This window comes from Pseudochaenichthys georgianus, chromosome 11 (assembly GCF_902827115.2).
Source record: "Pseudochaenichthys georgianus chromosome 11, fPseGeo1.2, whole genome shotgun sequence".
Classification (NCBI taxonomy): domain Eukaryota; kingdom Metazoa; phylum Chordata; class Actinopteri; order Perciformes; family Channichthyidae; genus Pseudochaenichthys; species Pseudochaenichthys georgianus.
In genome coordinates, this window is record NC_047513.1 from 929,415 (window position 1) to 952,894 (window position 23,480).

The 23,480-nt window shown below is 43.9% G+C and overlaps 2 protein-coding genes and 1 long non-coding RNA gene across 4 annotated transcripts; 2 read left to right on the plus strand and 1 right to left on the minus strand.

Annotated features, from left to right (window-relative positions):
- Positions 1–10,078: 10,078 nt before the first annotated feature.
- LOC139434736 (uncharacterized) lies at positions 10,079–19,185 on the plus strand. Its single transcript, XR_011644035.1, has 3 exons — positions 10,079–10,162; positions 16,690–16,858; positions 19,119–19,185. It is a non-coding gene; the product is annotated as an uncharacterized lncRNA (long non-coding RNA).
- LOC117455626 (intersectin-1-like) lies at positions 16,084–19,178 on the minus strand. Of its 2 annotated transcripts, none has more exons than XR_004553102.2 (4): positions 19,052–19,125; positions 18,833–18,973; positions 17,532–17,619; positions 16,084–16,322 (listed from the first exon to the last, which is right to left on the minus strand). XR_004553102.2 is itself a non-coding variant. In XM_034095198.2 (4 exons), exons 1-4 carry the CDS (start codon positions 19,176–19,178, stop codon positions 16,159–16,161), a joined length of 513 nt encoding a protein of 170 aa, XP_033951089.1. In that variant the 3' UTR covers positions 16,084–16,158. The 2 variants fall into 2 exon arrangements, 1 of the variants encoding a protein (XP_033951089.1); XM_034095198.2 differs by having other exon boundaries at positions 19,059–19,178.
- Positions 19,186–20,003: 818 nt separating the features above from the next.
- On the plus strand, positions 20,004–22,244 carry LOC117454867 (golgin subfamily A member 6-like protein 22). The gene has a single exon (XM_071204904.1). It carries the CDS (start codon positions 20,004–20,006, stop codon positions 22,242–22,244), a length of 2,241 nt encoding a protein of 746 aa, XP_071061005.1.
- Positions 22,245–23,480: the final 1,236 nt, after the last annotated feature.

Consider the following 23,480-nt stretch of genomic DNA (forward strand, 5'->3'; position numbering starts at 1 on the left):
TATCCATGTATTTTTTCTTTTAATGTTTATTTTATTAGCTTTTCTTTTTAATGACTGATTTTAAATGCCATTTTCTTAATGTCTTTCATTTTTTTGTAAAGCACTTTGAATTGCCTTGTGTTGAAAAGTGCTATATAAATAAACTTGCTTTGCCTAATAAAGATTTCATGTGACACATAAAATGGATTTGTTGATGGGAATTAATGTGAATAAATTAACTCTAGGTTAACGATACTCTTGCTATCACTACTCACCGACACTCTATAAACCTTGTCCCTCATGCTAGCCCTGACAACACCGGTAAGTACACCTTCATCGAGGCTGCACGTGTCCTGACTTGTAGTGGTTCTCTCCTCTATCTCCATTCTTCTTGTCATCTTTGTAAAACGATATCAGACTGGTAATTGACACAGCCATGACTTCTAGTTAAATTCAGTGTGGCTAAAATGAAAAGCTTTGTTAAAATATGCAAGCACGCGGAAGTCAAAGTCAGCTTTATTGTAAAAAATTCTACATGTGTTATACATCCAGAAATATCGTTTCCCACAGTGTGACATGTAGCCTATACATAAAACAAAAAGGGCCTATATAAACGGGGTAGGCCTATACAGTTTAAAATGTTAATATATTTAAAGTGTTCAAAGTGCAGTGTCAGTGCAAGTCAGTTGAAACGATCTTAAGTTGGCGTGACGTTGAAGTCGTGCGACCCTGCTGCTGTACTGGCTTGTAGTTCGTTTATAGCATAACGTTAGCATTTCGCTTTTGGCGACTAGATTTATGATTCAAAAATTATAAAAGTAGGGGAGACATGTGGAGATTATCCGGCTGAACAAAACGTGATCCTTCTCTTAAATGTGTGTCAACCACAGACCTTATTTCGAGCTATTTTCCAAAATCCTATGGAGAAATTGCATTGCGTTTTTGATGAAGGAACCGGAAGAAGTTTACATCCGGGGTTTAGGACGCGTCACTGCGGCTCTCTATTGGGTTAAGGCCGGGCGAAGCATGATGTAGTCTGCGCCCCACTGGGTCCGCCGGCACTAGAAGCACAGACACACCTGCCTGTTGCGCCATGCGTAATGGCGCATCACCGTCCCTGGAACATAGCAAAACATGCCTATCTTCCCGACGGGGTGAAGGCTGGGAACAATACATACCGGCCGCTGTGAGAAAGTAGAGACGAAGGTCCCACCTTATCCTGCGATCATAGAGGGGGAACAGCTGCTCTCTGCGTGTCAGACAGGTAGGAGAGGCTCAGCTGGATCCCAGACGTCACTCACTCTGATCAGGCACTCCGTACGAAGTGTGTCAGAGTAAAGGGAACATCCCTCTCATACGAGGGGAAAAAAGGGCCGCTCTCTGTGTGCCGAGAGGCAGGAGAGAGGCGCACCGCTGGATCCCTGACGTCACTCACTCCGACAGGACACCCAGTACAGGGTGCGTCAGAGAGGAAAGGGAGACATCCCTCAAATAACATTGAATAAATGAACAGGGGGAAGACCAAGATGCAGCAGTGCAAATATCTTCCACTGACATTCCTCCGTGCAACGCCGTGGAGGCGGAAATTCCTCTGGTGGAGTGCGCTTTGATATTCTCTGGGGGATCCACCCCCGAGGAGACATATGCCTGCGCCACCGCCTCACACAGCCAGTAGGCTTGTTTGAGACACATTGCGGCTCGCCTCGAAAGTAGACGAGAGTAGCCGATCGCAGCCGGGGGAGGTGTCAAAAAGCTCGTCTTAAGTCGGACAGCTCGGACTCGGAGTCGGCTTGACTGGCTGGGTTTGCAATGGCGGAAATTGCGTTGGCGTTTTTCGTTTCAGATGAAGTGGATGCAATAGAAATCCCACATGTATTGTATGGAGAATGACATGATCTAAAGGGACTGTGATTGAGAGAAAAATAAATATTTGTTTACAATAAACATGAATATGTCATTTGTTTGATTTGCATTAAAAGAAAATACCATTTTTGATTTAACTGATAGATTACCTTGTGCATTTGTTGCAGCCCTTGCTTGCTGCATAAGTGCAGCTGCTAAACTGTTATCTGAAAAATAATTTACATAATTTAAAATCATATCCAGATTGTTGGAATGCAATTTAGTTGTTTACTCACCATTTTGTAGTCTTTGGGAAATGTCTTGTGAGACTCTTACAGTGATGTCTCCCTGTCCATCACGCACCACAAATTCCATTTTACCCACTGTAGACAAAGGTGATCACTATTGCTTTATATAGGTTTGTTAATTCAGTCATGATGAGGAACCACACCAGTGACTGGGTTCCATCATTAGAAATGCTCCTCCCTCTTAATGTTTGCAAACTGATAGGTGGACAGGCTACAAAGGATCAGTCCCTTCAGATCCGCACACATGAAGCTTCATGAGCATGCATTGAACAGACCTGCTGCTGTGTTAATTCTTTAGCTGCCACTTTAAGCTTTATGATGTGTACAACATGGATGTAATTTGATTTAATCTTGCCATTTTAAATGATGTATTCAATAAATAAGGTTAAACCAAATCATTACATTACAATAGATTTTATTTTAATGATTTGGTTGAACTTATAGAGAAACTTTATTGTTATTGCACATATTACAGGTACTGAGACAACGAAATGCAGTTTAGCTTCTAACCAGGTGCAACACGCAGGGAAGTGGAAAGTAATGTACACAATCTACAGAATAACATATAGAATGAATTGAATGATGAATAAACAGTGGGGTATGAATACACTAGATATCAGCCTGTGAGCAGTATGAACAGTGTGTATGAATATGCTAAGATATATAAAGTATGAAAACGGTAAGCAGTATAGTATAACATATATAGATATTAATTTCATGATGATAAACATTGTGGAACAATGATGAAAAATGGGAATGGATGTGGCGATGTAAAACTGACACAAAACAACAACAAACTTTTGCCAGCCAATTGGAGAGTTCCATCAGCAACACGTGGTAAAAACCACCAATGAGCGCTCAGCTGGAGATACCAGCGAGCCGTTTCCCATCAAGCATTTCGCTTCCGCAGCTCGTGGAGAGCAACTGTGCCAACTCGCCTCGCCTCGCTCTCAAGGCTGCGGGCGTCTTTGTCCCGCGAGATTTCAAAGTCTCATGTGGGCGAGCCTCCAGAGCAAGTCGGACAAAATGACTAACCATCATGCAACGCACTAGCAAGACGTTGATCGCAACTGCGCAGGTCTGCGCAGGTCTTGCCAGTCTCAAACAAGCCTACTGTGACAGCCGTTGTGCAGACAGAGGTTGTCCGATCGAGCGCTCTCGATAATGCACAAACAGGCGCTGAGAACGGCACCATGCCGCCGTGCGCGCCACATAGCAGGCCATGCAGTGCGCGCACCGGACAGAGGAGATGAGATGTGGCTTCTTCCTCCATTTTATGAGGAGGCGGAAAAAACCCGACCAGGGTGATCACTCTTGACCTAAAAGAGCTTGTGATGACCTTTGGCATAAAGGCTGGGCTAACCCAGCCTTTAGTGCTTTAGTGCCTTTAGTCCTTTGTGCTGCCCCAGAACGCCTCGTTGGAGGTTTCTCTTTTTCCATTGTTTTCTTCTTGCGTATAGTGACGTATATCGGATTGGTTCAAATTGACCAATCTGCAGAGCCGTTACGTTTGGACCAATCCGCGGACTTCCTCACACACACACACACACACACACACACACACACACACACACACACACACACACACACACACACACACACAAACTCACTCTGGGGGACGTTGCGAGGCTCGCTGCTGCGAGGATCGGTACACTGTGAGCCGGCTCACTGGTGTGGGGTCGGCGAGACAGTGCGGAACTCAGCCTGAGCACACACACAAACTCCCAGCCAGGCTGCGGGTGTGTGTGTGTGTTTGGGGCTGGGTTTCGCTGTGTCTCGCTGTCTCGCAGACGGCCACTTGGCTCATAGGGGGGGGGCAGGAGCTCCAACAAGCCGTGTAGGCCAGAGTGAATGCACAGACTATACAGAGATGCTGGATGAGAAACCAATGTGAGTTTGGAACAATGTGAATCTATTCTAGTCGACCTCAACAATGGAATTATGATCAGTAGAAATGGCCACGACATGTGACCTTTAAGTTCAAGAGTCAACAAAATAGAAAATAAATTGCAGAGGAAGATGGTGGAAACAACAACTACAGGAAAACACAGAGCACTTCCTGGCGGCTATACACTTCGTCAGCACTGTGGGAACTTGATTGTTGACTTTAACAGACATTTAGAAGTTAGTCCTGGTCTCCAGTTTAGAGTTAAAGTGGGAGGGTTGGGGCCCAAAACACAGGGCTGCAGGCGGCCATGTTGGAGGGGGCGGAGCTTGCACAAAGAGGGCGGGACAAAACAGGGAGATGCCGTTCTGTGTAGTCATGACAATCAGCTGTGCCATTAGAACATACTCTGTTACTATAGCAACAAGGCAGCTGTTTTGTGTTTCAGCCAAAACAACCAACGTTTTGGTCGGACGGAGGAAATAAAACTACAACTCTGGAGAGAGAGAGAGAGAGAGAGAGAGAGAGAGAGAGAGAGAGAGAGAGAGAGAGAGAACAGTCTGAAACAGGAAGTGGAGGACATGAGACAACATGAGAGACAAAAGACCCTCCCCTAATGTTGAGACACATGGGGATATTATTTCGGAATAAATAAGTGCGGGAGATAACGAGTAACTATTATCTTTGGATCCCGTTTTAAATCGTGCCATGAACCTTTGATGATTAAAAACGTAAGGGGTATTTTTTTGAAGTCATAAATCCTTTATTTGTGGGTCAATTGACTTCACTACTGAGTAAACTAACATATTTATTTATTGTGGGAAAGTACACGTTAACAAAAGAGAATACAATATAAGTACACATTTATGTTTACGTTTTTTCACACACAACTAAATGGTACCACGATAAAGTGCGACTTTCTTGAACTGCCAAAGGACTTTTTAAATACATTTTAAGGAGAAATGTATGCATTCCCCCAAAAATAAGTCTCACACACACACACACACACACACACACACACACACACACACACACACACACACACACACACACACACACACACACACACACACACACACACACACACACACACACACACACACACACACAGTTTCTAGTTCAACAGCATGTTAGCCTCTCAAATGTTTAATAGCTTGTCAGGCTGAAACATCGTCTGGTAGCACACAGGAAGTAGCATTACCCCACAGTGTAGTAGTAGTAGTAGTAGCATAAAGTCATCTAATCTAGTACACCTGCTAATCTAGCAAGACTATGGTGGCCCTGAGGGTCAAAACACAAATAATAATACATTTTGTGCTTTCAAAAATGTGTTTTGACCCTCAGGGCCACTGTACAAGACCGCTAGTTTAGCATTACAACTGCGCACAGAGTCAACTATTGGAGCATTGTTAGCTAACTGGCTAATTAGTGGAAATAAGGGGCGCTAAAAAGAAGGAGGACAGAGAAGATAGAATATTAGAGATGAAGGGATTAGAAAAAAGTGTCAAAGAAAATAAGATTTGAGAAAGAGATGAGGATGAAGAGACATGGGGGGATATGAAAATAAAATACAGAGAAGAAGAAGGGAGTTGTGAAGACCTTTATAACGTAGTCTAGCCGAGCCAGACACACCCTGATGGCTGACACACACTCCTGTATCTTCCCCTGCTCCTGGCACTGAAACGAACACACACACACAGACAGACAGACTCAATCGTACTGTAGACACGGACACACACTCACAGACAGGTAATGCTTCAAAACATATCTACGCATTAATGAATTAAAGGAGTTGTTTTGGAGTTAATTTGAATTTCCTGATTTTATTCTGAAGTAAAAATATTAGACAATTCTTCTTGTAAGTGACCTGTGTTAATATAATGTATGTGTTTGATATATGACTGTATAAATCATAATATTAGATTTACAGACGTTAGGTTGTTGTGTTAAAATGTGTCTAATCTTACTCTGCATTAGGAACAATTGATATATGTGTTTATCTTCCCAATTAATTTAAAACTGCTTTCCAGTTACCTGAAAAAATATTTTAATCCCTGACAGTTTTCTCTCACTAGAGATTAAACCGGATTAAACCAACAAAAGGCCTGACTCATGCGAGGAGAGGCTCTTGTGACTCACCTTGATGAGTAATCTGACGTTACTACTGTCAGGTTGTTATAAAAAACAGGTGGCAACAGCCCAGTTAGTGCCGTGTGCAAAAAGCCTGAGCAGATATCTTTCACTGACCTGGCTCTATTAGAAAAGAGTTAGTGTTTTGATGTGTTTAGTAGGTTGTTAGGTTAGATATATATTGCGGACACAACCACATTTCCTCCACATTAATATATCCTCTATTTTAAAAGAAACTAATAATCTTGTAAGTAAATATCTCTGGAGGTATTTCGTCATGCGGCTAATATTGGTTTCCTCCCTGTTTTTATCAGAATAGGAAATCCTATATTCATCCAACATTGAGGAAATTGCAGCATCCCAACCATAAAGGGGTCCAAAAATATGTAGGCTAACAATGTTTTTCCATATAATATTAATTAAGAAGCAAGCTCCTGTCTAATACAACTAGTGTATACGTTATTCATTAACTAATGTTGCACAAATGTTGAATGGTGCATCCATTTCTTCTGGATTCGAGTGTATTAAGTGCTTCTTTGCCGATTCGTGAGATTAGGAAAAACAACAGCACACTGAAATCAGTACATGAGTGCTTTTCAGTAATCAAACCATTCACAGCTCGACTGGCTGGGAAAACATGTGTGTGTCTGGGAGAGGGGCAGCACACTGCACAACATGAGGACATGTCTGCAAAAACCAGGCCGTTTAAAAGTCTGGTTCGTCTGTGTTGAAGAAGCCTTTGACTAAAACACTTATGGCGCATTTCCACTGCAGCGCGTAGCACGGTTTAAGCGTGCCGTGCCCAGCCCGTTTTTGTTGCGTTTCCACTAGGCGTAGTTCCGGCTAAAGGGTACTTTTTCACAGTTTTTCTGGCTTTCCAAAATCCAGGTTCTTTCTGGGCCAACAACCGGGCTGAGTATGCTAAACTAGTGAGAGAATCGCTGGCAAGGGGGCTTTAATTTTTATTTAATTATAATACACGTTTCAAAAAGTAACAACATACTGATACCAGTTACTAAAAACCATGAATTAATGCTTTGACAAGTCTGCAGACAGACGGCAGGCGAAAAACCTTTTAAAATGTGTGTTTTCTGAATGGAGACCGGCTAAGCTAACGCAGTATATGCTCCGACCGTCCACACTCACAACAACGGCCTATACAGACATAAATAAACCAGCGACTGTATTCGCCATGACACAGGCAGTCTGTGGTTTGTACTTGTTTCACTTTTGTCTAGTTTCTGAACAGATATGAGGAGCTGTGAGCTCTGAGGGCTAACAGCTAACGGCTGATGTTGGTTTTGTGTTTCTCATTGAAGATGACGTCACGGTTCCGCCTACACAGCGTTACTATAGTTACTGCCCCAGTTCCTAAACTGTAATGGAAACGCATCATAAAGTGAGCCGGGCCTACCAAGGCCTAACTATACCGTACTAAGCCATGCGAGGCCCTGCAGTGGAAATGCGCCATAAGTAGTCTGGTGCCGTTGTGTGTTTTACTTCTCAAATAGACTGCCAGAGCAGGAAGAGGTAGTCGATGTAAAATCTGCTGATCTTGATATTAGGATATTTTATGTAGAGTGGTGCAGTGATAATGGACTTGTGTATCAATGCAAGCACTCCCTCGACAAAAAGCCAATGGGGTTTTCCATTCGTTTTTGGACTACTGCAGAAAATAAGATCTGTGGCAAACACACGTTTATGATATTTACACGTTTTGATCAGCAGGATAATCTCCACATATTAACAACATATTAAAATACTATGAAGCTGGGAAGTTAACAGCGTTACAGCAGCAAAGGTAAAGTGCAGATAAAATAGAAAAAAAAGTATATTTATAGATTAAATAAAAAGTTAGGTACCCGTTAGTAAAAAATTATAAGAAAAATCAAATGGTAAAAATAAGTAGCAGTATTTTAAACTGTAAAAAAATGTAAAAAGGTGTCAAAGGAGCCGGTAACGTTAACAAGTTGTAAATAGATTGTAAAGTAATAAAGTGTTTATCTTATTTAGACACTTGTGAGCATATTTTATGTCTTAGAATATAAATCTCTTCAGCTTGTGTTAACCACAGATCTTAATTCAGACTTGAACACTTTCAAACAATTGACTTCCAGACGAGAGAACTGGAAATGCTGATTTGTTTTGGGTTTCTTTAGGACTCATTCCTGCACCACTCCATGATTAGTTAACAGTACAGTGTATCCCCACTGCAGTACCACCCCAGTCCAGCGGTGGCAGCGTCTCTACCTGTCTGCCTCTCTGTTCGTCCTGAAGCTGGCGTCGCAGGGCCTCTATCCTCGAACAGTGGTTGGCATAGAACTCACACATGCCCCTTTCACACCAGCGCCTTTTCAGCTCCGGCTCGGAGCTAGAGCCTGAAAAGCGCCGGGTTTTCCAGTTCACACCGGAGCTGCGCCGGCTCTTAGCTCCGGAATCCGCTTCATTTCCAGCTCCAAAAAATTGTCGGTCCAGAGGCAAGAGCTTTGGAGCTAAGAGGTGACGTCGCTTACGTCGAGGCGTGCAGGAAACTAAACCCACCTCCCATGGGTCGACTGTTATGCCTGCCTACAAGCAGTAGTGCCTATAAACACACTTTATAAAGTCAGGCAACACTAACCAGGCTTCGTGTGATTCTGTTTATTTGTGCCTTACTTTGACCATCCGTTCACTGTTATCGATCATTGTGGAGAGAGGCAGACGTGTTGTTTTGTATTATTGCAGCTATCGGATGTAAGTAGTCAGTTTAGCTTCGGTTGCTATGGTAACATCACCCGTTTTATACCAGAGAAACTTTCATAACAGCGTTGTGATACCAAACAGTGTCAATTCAGACTGACACACATTCACTTAGGCTAAGGGAACTGGGGATATGCATCAGCTGCTTGTGTGAGTCGGACAGTGAATACTTTAGAGCGGCCGCTGCAGTGCGAGCTAACCGGGAGCTAACGGGAGAATAAACTCCTGTGGAAGAGCAGCACTGCAGCGGTCGGTAAATGCTGCAGAAACACATTAATAAACAATGAACCACGGCACTCTGGAGAAAAGTATAAGGTTGGAGAAGTCGTTATTCAATTTATTCTGGCTTCGTGTGATTAAAAGCAACACGATCATCGACCCGACGCAGTTGTTGTTGTTGTGAGCTGTCGTTGGGGGGGCAAATCAGCGATGTAAACGGTGACGTCATGACGCAGCAAGGGCAGCTCTGGGGCGCCAGTGGGCGGTGTGCACAGAGCGGGAGCTGAAAAGGGAAACCGGAGCTGAACCAGAAAAGCTCCCGCTCGGAGCTAGAAACTGAAAAGCGCTGGTGTGAAAGCCGCAACAGAGACTGGCAGAAGGCCAATGAAAAAAGGGGTAGGAAAAATAAAGAAAGGAAGGGTTTAATTGTGAGGATTAAACAAAGCATATGATAAAGGGTGAAGAAGAAGCAGGAAGGAAACACAAAGCAGGAGAAGGACAGCGAGTAGAAAAAGCATTGGGAAAGAGTCCCAGTGGGTAAAGAGGACAGAAGAGATTTTGTGGAGAGGAAGGTGGACGGCAGAAACGTAAAAACAATGTTCACATCTCTGTGGACTATAGCTTGCTTTGCAGAGATCACACCTATCGTGGACGTTTATCGAATGAAGTTCCTATGCCTGGAAATCGTAGTTCTGACTCCATAAAATAACAATTATCTTTATGGAGACCAAATAAACTTGCAGGTAAAACTAGTAAAGAAAATTAAAGCATCAAAATCGCATCTCGACTGATCCACCACTGACTTGATGATTCAAAAGGAGACCATATGCAATGCGTTTCCGCCAGGGGGGCCGCAACTCCCATCACTAATACGTAAAGAGATAGTGGCCGTTTCTCATTCACTATTTCAAGTATGCTACGTCATCAAGTGGCGCCGAATGCTGGGCATTTAACATGCATTTAACACTCGAACCGCCAGAGGTCGCTGTATACCTATATCCGCCAACGGGTAAAGTTTACCCGCTATTGATTTCCAAGGTACAATGTACCATACAGAACGGTGAGTTTTGATCGCACAGGGATGACATGTATACCAATATAATGTGTGGACTCTCAGTTTTTCATATTATATGTGACCCGCTCTATCGAAATCAGTTGGAAGTCGCAACGGCTCATTTCAGAATAAACGTGGATTTACGTAAAAAACTATTTGTTCAGGGTTCAGGTGTTTTGTTTGATTTTAAACAAACAAAGTATTGGCTTTCAGAATATGAAACTTTTATTTCCAAAATCACACGATAAATACATTTTTGAAGCTTGTAAAGGGACGAAGACAAGCACCTCTCACTCGCAATCTGCTCTTCCAGCAGCCCCGCCCCCCTCCCTCCGGCTGAAATTATGAATGTAAGAGTATAGTAATCATAGATAACACGGCAGGGTCCGTTACAGTTTGTTTTCATCTGATTTAAATTAAACAAAGTCTTGGCTTTCAGAATATTAAACTTGTTTCGGCCAATTCAGATGATAAATATAACTTTGAAGCTTGTAACGGCATAATTACAAGCGGAGAACGGAGTAATTTAACATCACAGCAGTCATAACAACAGCCGGTGTTTCTCGTGAGGGTTTTCTCTGGGAAACAAACACAATACACACAAATGCAAACATACACAAACACACACGCGTATACACACACACACTCGCGAGCTTCCCCTCCAAACGAAAATATCTTCCCTCCGTAGTATTTTGATCATTTTGATCGCGAAATCAATAGCGCGAGGAGCGCTGCATTTCTTTGAGGTAAATATTACCCGCTGGCGGAAATAGGTATAAATATCCATTTTTTTGACGATTTTTTCAATCTGACTTCATATTGACCATTTTTAACAACACAGGGTGTTACATAACACACTTTCAGGAAAAGTCACGGACTGGGAGACGTTAATATTTTATTGAAAAAAAGTTACATACAATAAAAAAACAGCTGCGGGTAAAATGTACCCGTTGGCGGTTCTAGTGTTAAACAGTCCTTCGGCGCCACTCGATGACGTAGCATACTTGAAATAGTGGCTCTGCAGCAGGTTTACTCGACATTGAGAAACGGCCTGAATCTATAACTTAAGGGATGGCTCAATTCAATATTCAAGTCACGTGACACGACGTGACGTCACGACCCCCCGCTCTCGGGGTGGACGCCCTCTCAGCCCTGGTCTGGCGGACACACTGGCATTTTCCGATTAAATTAAACGGTCAAAAACTGGTTTCGATCCACATTTACAGACGTCCAGCCTCTTACTGGCACAACGTAATTAGATTATTTTGGACACTGCCTGACGACACGATCACATGACATCATGAAGAACAGAAACACAAGCTCAGCATCGTCCAATGATATCCATATGAACCAACATGGTGGTATTAATGAAAGAGTACGTCATCTGTCTTGTAAATAAACACCAGTGAGGGAGGGCTTAGTGTGTTGCTTGAAATTACTTTCATACGGAAGAAGACTGGGATCCATCTTTATTAGATAAGCCCTCTATTTATTGAGGTCTGTTTTGTCTCCTCCTCCTCCTCCTCCTCCTCCTCCTCCTCCTCCTCCTCCTCGTAACAGACCACAGGATTAATACTCCTCTCTCTGACCTGACTCTAGAGACAGAACAGGGGCCTATGCTACGAAGCTGGTTCAACCTAACCTGGATATGTTTGAGTTAGCCGGTTGGCCTAATCCAAAACATACGCGCTCTCGCTAAACTGTACTACGACGCTGGTTATCAAGTGGATCGCTCAAGCCAGCCGTGTCCTATCTAGTTAGGTGCGCGTTCACATGAAAGGGGTGGTATCTGGAGCATTCGACCAATCACAAACATGGAGAAGCGTACTGACAGCGCAGCGTCATACTTCCTGAATGAAAAGTGAACTTTAATACTAGTCAAAAATGAAGAAGTTAAACTTTAAACATCCATGAATTAAACACTTGATCCAGGATCAAAGCCACAGAGCTGCACCTGCAAGGTGAACACAGCTGGGAACAGAACAAGTGTTTGAATGCGTACATTAACAGGTTTATGATATCACTGCCCCGTCTAAAACACGATCTGACTTTAATTACATTTGTCTCGAGTGTTTCCTCAACTTAATGTGTTGCTTAAAATAATACTTCTGCATCCAGTCTGTGACACTGTGAGTGCTGCACGGCCAGATACGGCTCAGCTGACTCAGATCAGGAGAGATATGATACATTATGAAGTGATATGCCGCGGACTGTACTTAATGTTACTCTGATCCGGTTACTTATGTTGTGGCCGATATTTAATTAAGCTTTCTTAACGCTAATGTTATAATAGTCAGATTGCTCTGAAGATGGAGGTGATATTCTATTCATGTTCACGTTCACACAGTCGGTGATTTTTGCCGGCCGTCTTTCCTGCAACGGCAGTTTTTCTGTATTTCCTTTCTCCTGTAATATGACTTGATCGCTTTAAACTCCGCACACTGAGCTCTGATTGGTCAGCAGGCGGTGCTTTCACTGAGTTGAGCTCTTAGCCTGCAACCTAACCTGGTCCCGACCAGGTTAGCTGCTTAGCATATATTACCATGGAGATCTAGCTTGCTAAAAAGAGAACCAGCTTCGGATGACCGGAAAGCCGGAGTTTGCCCTGAATTTAGCCGGCTAAGCGAAAATCCTGCTTCGCAGTATACCCCCCAGGACACAATGTGGTCCAGGAAACATAAACAAACCGCTGTGATGCAACGCTTTAAGGAATAAAACCTTCCTCAGTGAGTTCCTACGGAGCCCTGGAGGGTTCATTGAGTGAAAAATAAATAAAACGTGGCCACGCTTTAGTAACTCGTGCGCACGCTGCACGAGTTACTAAAGCGTGCGCACGAGTTAATAAAGCATGGTCTCGTTTTATTTAAATTGAGGGATTCCTGTCCGTGACTCACAGAATCTGCTGCTGCCCACAGCTGTTTTATAGAAGGAAAACATCCTTCACTTTATGAAATCTCTGTGGCACCAGTGGCCTGTACTACGAAGCAGGATTTGCTATTTACACTATTCATTCATGAAGTATGACGCTGCGCTGTCAGCACGCGTCTCCATGTTTGTGATTGGTCAAATGTTGGTAACCCCGTCCCTTTCACGTGAACGCACTCTCAGCCGGACAGAGAAACCCTGGTTGATTTGCTGAGTTAATAACCAGCTTCGTAGGACCGCTTAGCGACATCGCGTTTGTTAGGGTTAGTTAAGCCGGGTAAATCAAACATATCCAGGGTCTGTTGAACTGGCTTCGTCGTACAGGGCACTGGAGGCAGTAACGTGTAATTCAGCAGAATCTGAGAAGAGCAGCACCAGCTGCAAAGAGCGGTGCCTTTTACTGTTTACTTCACTGCGTTGCCCTTCATTAGAACCGCTGGATAGAGATCGAGGCTGCTACGTTTAACCACACACACCTCTACACACATCGAACTACCAGAATATTCCACTCGTTTTATGAAGGATATGTCCTGTCACCGGGGCGCATGCTGTGTGCGCGCGTGTGTGTGCTCAGCTCCGCTCTGTGTGTGCGTGTTCGGTGTGTTTGTGTGTGTCCGACACCCCCGGCATTTGTTTTCAAATTAACACGAACAGTAATTTACACAAATCTGGTTCTCCATAGTTATATGTGTAAGTGAAAGAAATTCGTTTAATCTTAATCTCGATGTGCTATAGTCCTGCCGGAGTGCACCGGAACGAACAATACTATCATAAACAAATGCCCACACACACACAAAACGAGGCCACGCTTTAGTAACTCGTGCGCACGCTTTAGTAACTCGTGCGCACACTTTAGTAACTCGTGCGCACGCTTTAGTAACTCGTGCGCACGCTTTAGTAACTCGTGCGCACGCTTTAGTAACTCGTGCGCACGAGTTACTAAAGCGTGCGCACGAGTTACTAAAGCGTGGCCACGTTTTATTTATTTTTCTCTCTGTGAACCCTCCAGGGCTCCGTAGTTCCTGTGCACAGCTAGCTCTCTCCAAAAACACAGCAACAAACCTCGTTCGCACCAAGTACTTTGCCGTACTCAGTTCCCAGCACTTAGTTCCCCCATGGAACTAAGAGCCGATCGCGTTCACACCGGAATAAGTCCCTGAGGGAGGATTAGGCAAATGAAGCCGCTGACGTCACTTCTTCTTCTTCTGCTTTGGGTTTACTGGCAGGCCGCAAACCACTTCACGGCGTATACTGCCGCCCGGAGTCCCCGGCCGGAAGTCCCCGGAGTTGGGGACTGGCTTCAGTAGAAGCTGAAGCCTTCCGAGTAAATCGCCAGAACGCCGACACCTCCTCATCTCCACCGCTCCCATGTTTTATTTTGTGTTGCCATGAGTTATTCTCTCTGCGTTTCTGCGCTGGGCTAATGCTAATGCTAATAATGCTAATGCCAGCAAATACAATGGCGGGTTCACAAAACTTTTCAGAGTTTTACGGGGCGTGGTTTGCAATTTGCCCAGCCAATCGAAATTGGAACTTTTTCTCCCCAGGATAGTCCCTGCTCTCTAGCAGGCACTAGGCGCATTCACACTGCGGTACTTTTCCCACAAAGGTTCATGCGAACTTAGTTCATGAGAACTCATTTATCGCGTTCACACCAAAAAGAGCCGGTACTAAAAAGCAGGGACTTTCGAGCGGCTCTTTTGTGAGAAAAGAGCTATATTTCTGATTGGCTGGACGGATTGCAAACCACGCCCCGTAAAACTCCCAAAAAGTTTTGTGAAGCCGCCATTTTATTATCCTCGCATTAGCATTATTATCATTAGCATTATCCCAGCGCAGAAACGCAGAGAGACTAACTTATGGCAACACAAAATAAAACATGGGAGCGGTGGAGATGAGGAGGTGTCGGCGTTTTACTCGGATGGCTTCAGTAGAAGGCCAGTCCCCAACTCCGGGGACTTCCGGCCGGGGACTTTGGGCGGCAGTATACGCCGTGAAGTGGTTTGCGGCCTGCCAGTAAACCCAAAGCAGAAGAAGAAGAAGTGACGTTAGCGGCTTCATTTGCCTAATCCACCCTCAGGGACTTATTCCGGTGTGAACGCGATCTGTACTTAGTTCATGAGAACTAAAGAGTTCTCATGAACTAATTTCGCATGAACCTTTGTGGGAAAAGTACCGCGGTGTGAATGCGCCTCTTGAAATGGGGGTAAAAGTTCTCATGAACTAAGTTCTCTTTTTGGTGTGAACGCAACATTCCAGGAACTATCGGAAGTAAACGAGAAAAGTACTCCGGTGTGAAAGCGCCTATTAGGCACACACATAGACACGTAGAAGTACCACATCAAAACACACTGAACAAAAAACACAAGTACTTCTGTTTTCACTCAATTATTTGAAATGAAAGTTGCTTTCTCTGCACACACCATCCGTCCTTTCTTACTGGGTACACCAGTCTTTCATTATACTATATAATATAATATTTCATTCAAAAAGTGAAGTATTTATTTGAACCCGTTTGAGCAAAAAGAAAAGAGTTTTTGTTCAGTGTGAATTCAAACACAGATATCGTGGTCGGATATTAACAGCAAGGCACATCAGGTAACATTATACACGTGTTAAACTAGCGTGAGGATGGGTTATGACGAAGGATAGGGCAGGATTTAAAGCTACACATGTCAAATGTTTTCTGAAGCAAAACATTTACTGGGTAAGCGAGTTTTGTTAATTTTCTGTACAAAAAGTCAAAGCCCCCCAAACAGATTCACAAATGAATTATTTAGGGTTATGTTCAAAGGACTTAAAGTATGGATATGCCAAGAATTCACCCGTAAGATAAAAGTAAAGAGAGCTCAAACTAAAGAGTAGGGACGTTTTGAAATTGTTCTCTTGTAGCTTTATGAAATATTGTCGGGTAACTCTTCAACATAATCTTAATATTAATTGGAACACTTCACTCGTCTGTTAATCAGTCCACTGCATCCAGCTGAACTCGGCCAAGTTAGTTAGTTTAATCCTTGGTTCATGAGGAGTTTTAATCTTTATATGAAAATAGAACGGACTTCCCTCGATGTGCCGTGTTATTGAGTGAGAGAGCCGTCTACCTTCAGCTGGGTGTTGAACGCGTCTATCTCCAGCAGTTTTGCGCGAGTCTCTCTCTCCACGGCGTCCAGCTGATCTCTGAGCTGCTGTCTGCTGCTCTCCTTCTGCTCCACCGCCTTCTGCAGCGATGACAGGCTGTCACCTGAACGATGAACACACACACACACACACACACACACACACACACACACACACACACACACACACACACAGACACACACACACACACACACACACACACACACACACACACACACACACACACACACACAAATAAGAACAGTGTACATCAAGTGGCTGCCTCGAGAAAAAGCGATCCAAATAGTGTTTGTTTTTTTCTTGTGCTAATCGTAAAAATAGAAATATGTCATTGAATGTGTACATTTCTTTATTTGTATCTGTTTTATATTAAAGTGCACCTGAAGTGAAGTGTTTTGCTCAAAATACCAAACAGATCACCCATTCTAGCCATGCCTCATATCCCTCTATTTCACTTCCTGTTTCTAAAGTGCTGATTTGGGGATAAAGCTTTAAAAGGAGGGGGCTGAGCTCATGCGGGACCCGGCAGCTACCGTCTAAACTAAATGCTGCCATGATGAAACTCCATATCATGGATTATCAAGGATCTGAAACAGTCTGGAGCTCAAAGGCTTTCTCTCTTGCCGGTTACACCACAAGGTGAGTTCCTTTTTACTTCCTGCTTCTTCACACACATGCTCTCCAGCACAGGTTAGCTCTGAGTGTTAGCGATGCTAATGTAAACACCGACCATATTACGTCCAAAACAGTCGGGCATTGTTTCTGATAGCAACGTTTCTGATTGGCCCGTGGGTCCACATTTCAGATATTACGTCATATCGGACGCAAATCTGGATCAGCTCCGTTGTTCCCCGTTTTTAGAGATTTGGGTTCGGAGGAAAAGAGAGAGGGTTTTATTTCCTGACGCTGCGTGAGTTCCCAGACGCACCGGGGACACATGTTGATGTAGAGAAGACATCAAAAGTGCATTTTGCATGATAGGTCCCCTTTAAGTTTAACATAATATATTTGTGTTTTCGACAAAACACAACGTTTAAAGTCTCCACTTGGACTTTGAGGAACTGGGATTGATGACATTTACAGATCATATGATTAATTTAACAAAAGTAACAATACATGTTAATAGTTGTAGCCTTAATTTGAACCCTTTCAGGCTCAAAATACTTCCCACTCTTTCTGACACCAAAGGGTCAGACATATCGTATGATGCACAACGTTTTGAGTCATTATGCAGGTGAACACAGCCGATCGAGACGGCTTTCTATGTGACGAGTATGAATATTAAGTGTGTGTTAGTTTGTGTTGTACTCACGATGCAAACTGTTCTGTTGAACCTGCTTCAGCTGGTCGTTGAGACCCTGTTTATCAGGAATTAACCTCCCCAACCACTGCTGGGAGTCCTGCAGCAAAACAACAGAAATAATCATTACATTAGAAATGTTTACATAAAAGTATTTCAATGTCAGGGAAATCCTGAGTGTCCTCTTCCAACATGAGAGCAACATGCTAACAAAGGTATCAACTGTAGCTGTGAACCTGACAGGATGTGTGATGACCTGGAAGAGCATCAGGACTGTTTGAGGCAGATGATAGCTATGTGGTGAACATGATGACTCAGCCGCTATGGAGAGAGACATCAAGCATGCTCATTTCTGACATGGAGCTAATCTGAAGTAAACATTGAATACTGCTTTCTGTTCCTCCATCTTGTGACTGTGTGACTCCCTCTCTTGATATCAGCATGTGAAGGACACTGCTCAGGAACTAGCTGATGCTCTGTATGTGATGACTACTTCCATTCTGGAGAGGATCACAGATACATGGATCCTGAGGCTGAAGCTCAAGCCGGGGACCAGGGAGATTTAACATTTTGAGATTTTGAAAAAAAGTCAGGATTTTGAAAAAAGTCAGACATTTTGGATTTTGAGGAAAAAAAGGCAATTTTCTTTAGAAAAATCCGAATTTTGAGAAAAAGTCCGAATTTTGAAGAAAAAAGTCAGGATTTTGAAAAAAGTCCGAATTTTTGGATTTTGAGAAAAAACAATTTTGAGAAAAAGTTACATTTTGAGAAAAAGTCATATTCTTGAGGAAAAAGTCAGAATTTTGAAAAAAGGCAGGATTTTTAGATTTTGAAAAAAAGGCAATTTTCTTTAGAAAAAGTCAGAATTTTGAGAAAAAGTCATATTTTTGAGAAAAAGTCAGATTTTTGGAGAAAAATTCAACATTTTTAGAAAAAGTCAGAATTTTCAAAAAAGGTCAGATTTTTTCGATTTAGAGAAAAACTCAGTATTTTGTTCATGACAGGATGTATGATAACAAGAACCGGTATCCCTCCATCTTGTGACTGTGTGACTCCCTCTCTTGGATATCAGCATGTGAAGGACACTGCTCAGGAACTAGTTGATGCTCTGTATGTGATGACTACTTCCTTTCTGGAGAGGACCACAGACACACGGATCCTGAGGTCGAAGCTCAATAGTGATATTTTCTAACAGTCAACAACCCTATTGTATACATGAGGAACATCCACATTTTTTAAGCATGTAGATCTGCTGCTGATGTAGCAGATGTCAAAAGGACATTTTGTCTTTTGTTGACATCCGCTGTGTGTACCTGCAGCTGCTGTTGTAGCAGTGTGATCTCAGCGATGCGTGTTTCTCTCGTCTGATTGGTCTGCTCCACCTCCCTCCGCTGAGCCGACAGACGATAGCGAACGTCCTTCAGTTTGCCCTCCAGCTGGCACTTCTTATCGTTCTGGAGAGAGGACAGGGAGATAGAAAGTTATACATATTATGTTTCTGCTGATGTGCAGACATATTAGCTTTCACTAACGGTTTACAGTTGTTCTGTTCTTCCTGTTGTTGATTACTTCTGGCTCCCTTGCCTCATGGCCTGTTAGTGGTGTGCATGTGTGTCGCAGGTCCTTCGATGGGGGTGGAGCTGAGGAGACGATCAGCATGACCGGGGACACCGGGCTGGAGCCGAGGTGCTACTTAAGCCCAGCTGCCCGGAGTCACATGGCCTTCATGACTCTCTCTAAGCCTGCTGCAGGAGGACTCTTGCCAGGATCCTTTCCCCTCGCCCATCCTCTCATGTTTCCGGTGTTGTGTTTAGAACCATCACAATAAAAGTGCCGTGGTTTTTGGAACCCTCGAACGTCTCTCTCTGTTTTCATGTTGTGGCCTACGGGCCGGTCATATCAACTGCAACCAGTCATTTTTGTATTGCACAAGCTAGCAGAGCTAACCATCAGCGTAAACAGTATTTATATATTGTCAGCTTAGCCTTTATTAACTATGCAGCAGAACTATGGATTTCAGCACCGAAGGCTCCAAGACAGACATGTGTCAAACTCAAGCATATTTAAATGCCTGAAGTGAACATGGTGTTGAGTATTGTTATTTTACACTTCAATTCGGAATCCATTTAGAATCCATGATAAAGAACTTCCGTGATGTCATAACTGCATCAGCTGATAAGTCATGTGATCACCTGTGATGATGTAATAACGTCATCACAGATACATTATGACATCATCGGCCTTGATGTTCAGAACCTTCAAAACATGCGAGTGGAATACTCTGGTATTCCTCAGGAACAGCTCTCAGTCATTCGGATTTACTCGATACAGTAACTTCTACATTCAACATACGAACAACACAGTCTTTTACAGAGAACAAATCTACTAAAGACAGTTACCGTTTTCCACAAAGAAACACGGTTTCGTACAGACACACTTCGATTATTCTAACTACGCACAATTCAAGTCAAAACAAACTGTGCCATGGCAGGAATAATTAGTCCAGTCGTGTGTGAGCAGGAAGCCGCTCAGAGGCTCGCAGAGCTCACAAATAGCTTCAGCAAAGCTGCACTTGTAGATGTTATCAAACACTGGGAGTCCAAGTATGAACTTCTGGACAAGTACTCAAAGGACCTGGCCGCGAAAAACCAGCACTGGGAGGCGAGTTGGCCTTATCACCAGAAGATGGTGACTACCAGGATCGAGCAGAGGGAAGTCCTGATCAAGGGTCTGACGCAAGCAAACCAGTCGCTGGTGCAAGAAAATGCCGGATTTGTGAAAGTTGTGAATGTCTGGCAGGAACTGGTCCAGCAGAGGGACACTGAAATCATGGGTCTGAAACAGGAGAAGGTGTCTCTCTCTCACAGTCTCTCAGCGTCCACAAACTGGCAGGAGAAATACAAAGCACTGGCAGAGTCTTCAAAGAGCTTGGAAGAGAACAAGCTGTGTCCAGAGTCCAAAATGGCGACACACGTTGACAGCGTTGAGGAAGATAACACTTCCCTGGCACAGAAGGTCAGAAGAGAAATTGCAGAGAAAAGACAGAGCTGGGCTTCTCTAAGCAAACTGATCAAGGAGAAATTCCAGAAGATTGAGGACAAGAAGTCACATCTGGAGGAAATGTCCACAAAGGACCTTGCAGAGAAGCAAGACATCCTGGAGGAGGAAGTCAAGGTCGAAAACATCCTGGAGGCAAAGTCACTTCAGGACCCGGCTGAGGAACAACACCACCTGGAGACAGTGATGGTGACAGAAGTCCAAAAGATGGAGGAACAGGAGGAGAAGTTCACTGAGGAGGAGTCCACACAAGACCTGGTTGAGACTCCAGAGGTGGATGATGAAGAGGAAGAGTCCACACAAGACCTGGTTGAGACTCCAGAGGTGGATGATGAAGAGGAAGAGTCCACACAAGACCTGGTTGAGACTCCAGAGGTGGAGGAAGAAGAGAAAGAACCAGAAGAGTTCACCGACTTCCCGAAGACCGAGGCAGCAGAGGTAGAGCTGCAGGAAGAGGAACTTAGCCTCGTGGCAGCGGTGGCCATCAAAGACCAACGCTGTGAAACCACAGAGGTGGAGAAGAAGGAACCAGAAGAATTCTCCTTCTTAAAGAAGACGGAGGAGGTCGTTCTGCAGAAAGAGAAAAGCAGAAAGAAGAAAAAACAACAGAAGAAAAGGGTCAAGGATATCAAACTGCAGGAGAAGTTCCCTGAGGCCCAGGCCGAGAAATGGCTTGCCTTGGATGAGGAATTGATCAAACCAGAGGAGTCCATACATGACCTTGTTGTTGAGACCCCAAACTGCTGGGAGTCTAACTTCAGACCGATATGGATGAAGGTGATACCGACAGAGGACAGCCTGGCCAATAAAGACCAGCTCTGTGACACCACAGAGGTAAAGGATGAGGAGAAAGAACCAGAAAAGCTCCCCGAAGTATCTATCTGGGAACTCCCAGCCGGAGAGGCAGGCCTCCAGGGAATGGGAAGCGGAGAGGAGATGAAACTTAGCTGGGCAGCAGTGGTGGCCAATAAAGACCAGCGCTGCAGGACCAGAGAGAAGAAGGTGGAGGAAGAGGTGAAGGACCCAGAAGAAGTCTCCGAGTCAAAGACCGAGGCAGGAGAGGAAGTGCTGCTGAAAGAGAAAAGCAGAAAGGAGAAGAAACAAGAGAGGAAAGGAGTCAAGGCGTTGAAAGTAACACAGATGGGGATTATTGTAAAGGAGATGGACAACCCGGACAATAGAGGCCAGAGCTGTGAAACGTCAGAGGTGACGGAAGAGAGCAAAGAAGTGGAACAGTTCCCCGACTTACCGAACACCGAGGCCGGAGAGGTCGCTCTGCAGAAAATGGAAATGGGAGAGGTGACAAAACGTAGCTGGGCTGCAGTCCTGAAAGACCAGAGCTGCAGGATCCGAGAGAAGAAGGTGGAGGAAGAGGTGAAGGACCCAGAAGAAGAGTCCGACCTGAAGCAGACGGAGGCAGTAGAGGTGAAGGACCCAGAAGAAGGGTCCGGCCTGAAGCAGACGGAGACAGTAGAGGGAGAGGTGAAGGACCCAGAAGAAGGGTCCGACCTGAAGCAGACGGAGGCAGTAGAGGTGAAGGACCCAGAAGAAGGGTCCGACCTGAAGCAGACCCCCGTGGAAGGAAGGGTACGTATGCAGAGGAAGAAAAGCAGAAAGGATAAGAAAAAAGAGAAGAAAAGAGAGGAGTATAATAGAGGCCACTGCTAGTTGTTTATGACGACAGTAGCTCCCTCTTGTTCCCCCTCTTCATCTCTCTTCTCCTTTATCTTCCTCACCCCACAGCCATCTACCCTTCCTCATCTCCCTCTCTATCGTATTTCTATATAGGGTTTTCACTTAAAGAAACACCTCCATACTGTACACCTCCATACTGTACACCTCCATACCTCTCCATACACCTCCATACTGTACACCTGCATACCTCTCCATACCTCCTTAATCTCTCAATTCTCCATCTACCTCAATCCTTACTTCATCCACCGTATCCTCCTCCTATGTACCTCACCCTCTCTTATCTATCTTCAAATTATCTTTTTAAAGTGCTCTTTTATTTTGTAGAATTTAATTGCCCTGGCTCAAAAAGTCAGGCATTCAATTCAGATATGTTTTTTCTTTCATTTCAAATAAAATGTAATTAAAATTATAACAGTTTATGTTGAATGTCCCCACCTTACTTAAACATATCGAGTATGAACACATTGTTAAATTATATTTTGGTGACAATAAAGCTAAATGACTGCTAACTGAAGAGGTTGGGTGTTTCTCAATGTCGAGGACGCTTACTTGGTAGGACATGTCCCTCCGAGTCAGGTCCTTCAGAAGCGAGGCAAGAATCCTTCCTAGCCTCGGAAAACGAGGAATGGTGGAACAGGCTAACAGGTGTGCGTCATGTGCGAGGCCCCGCCTTAAATGGAGCTCGATTTCCGCCAAAGATTGGGAAATTGCTCCGTGCGCAAAGCATTGTGGGGATTTTAAGACCGGAGTATGCACATGTGCAGCCTCAAAATTTCCCGTAACGAAGGACGATGGGCTCGGTAGAATTCCAAGGAGCCTGGACATTGGAACAGACCTTTGGCGGCACTCGATGACGTAGCATCCTTGAAATAGTGGCTCTGGAGCATCCTTCCTCGACATTGAGAAACACCCACTGTGTACTATAACTGCCCTCCACTCATTTTTCTGCAACCAATTCTGGCAATTAGTCGATTAACTGTCGCACATTTATAATTATGATTATGAATTTAGTGGAACTGATGACCTTAAACTTCATTAATGACAATCACTCAAGATGTGTGGTTATTACAAGTTCATGTGTTTATTTTTTGTTGTGGTTTGTTAAAGTTTTAACGCATTTAATGAGATACTGAGAAATGTTGTGACCGTATCACTTTGTGTGAAATACTGTGTACTAATAACAAAGCATGCAAGAATATATACGTTTAT

Bases quoted from the DNA above. Each gene is read 5' to 3' on its own strand.
- LOC117455626 (XM_034095198.2), bottom strand. From the start codon at position 19,178: ATGCTGATCGTCTCCTCAGCTCCACCCCCATCGAAGGACCTGCGACAC. The intron at 18,974-19,058 runs GTAAACCGTTAG...TCCTCTCTCCAG, and splicing joins ACAGGAAGAACAGAACAACT to AACGATAAGAAGTGCCAGCT. The intron at 17,620-18,832 runs GTACACACAGCG...GTTTTGCTGCAG, and splicing joins TGCTACAACAGCAGCTGCAG to GACTCCCAGCAGTGGTTGGG.
- LOC117454867 (XM_071204904.1), top strand. From the start codon at position 20,004: ATGGCAGGAATAATTAGTCCAGTCGTGTGTGAGCAGGAAGCCGCTCAG.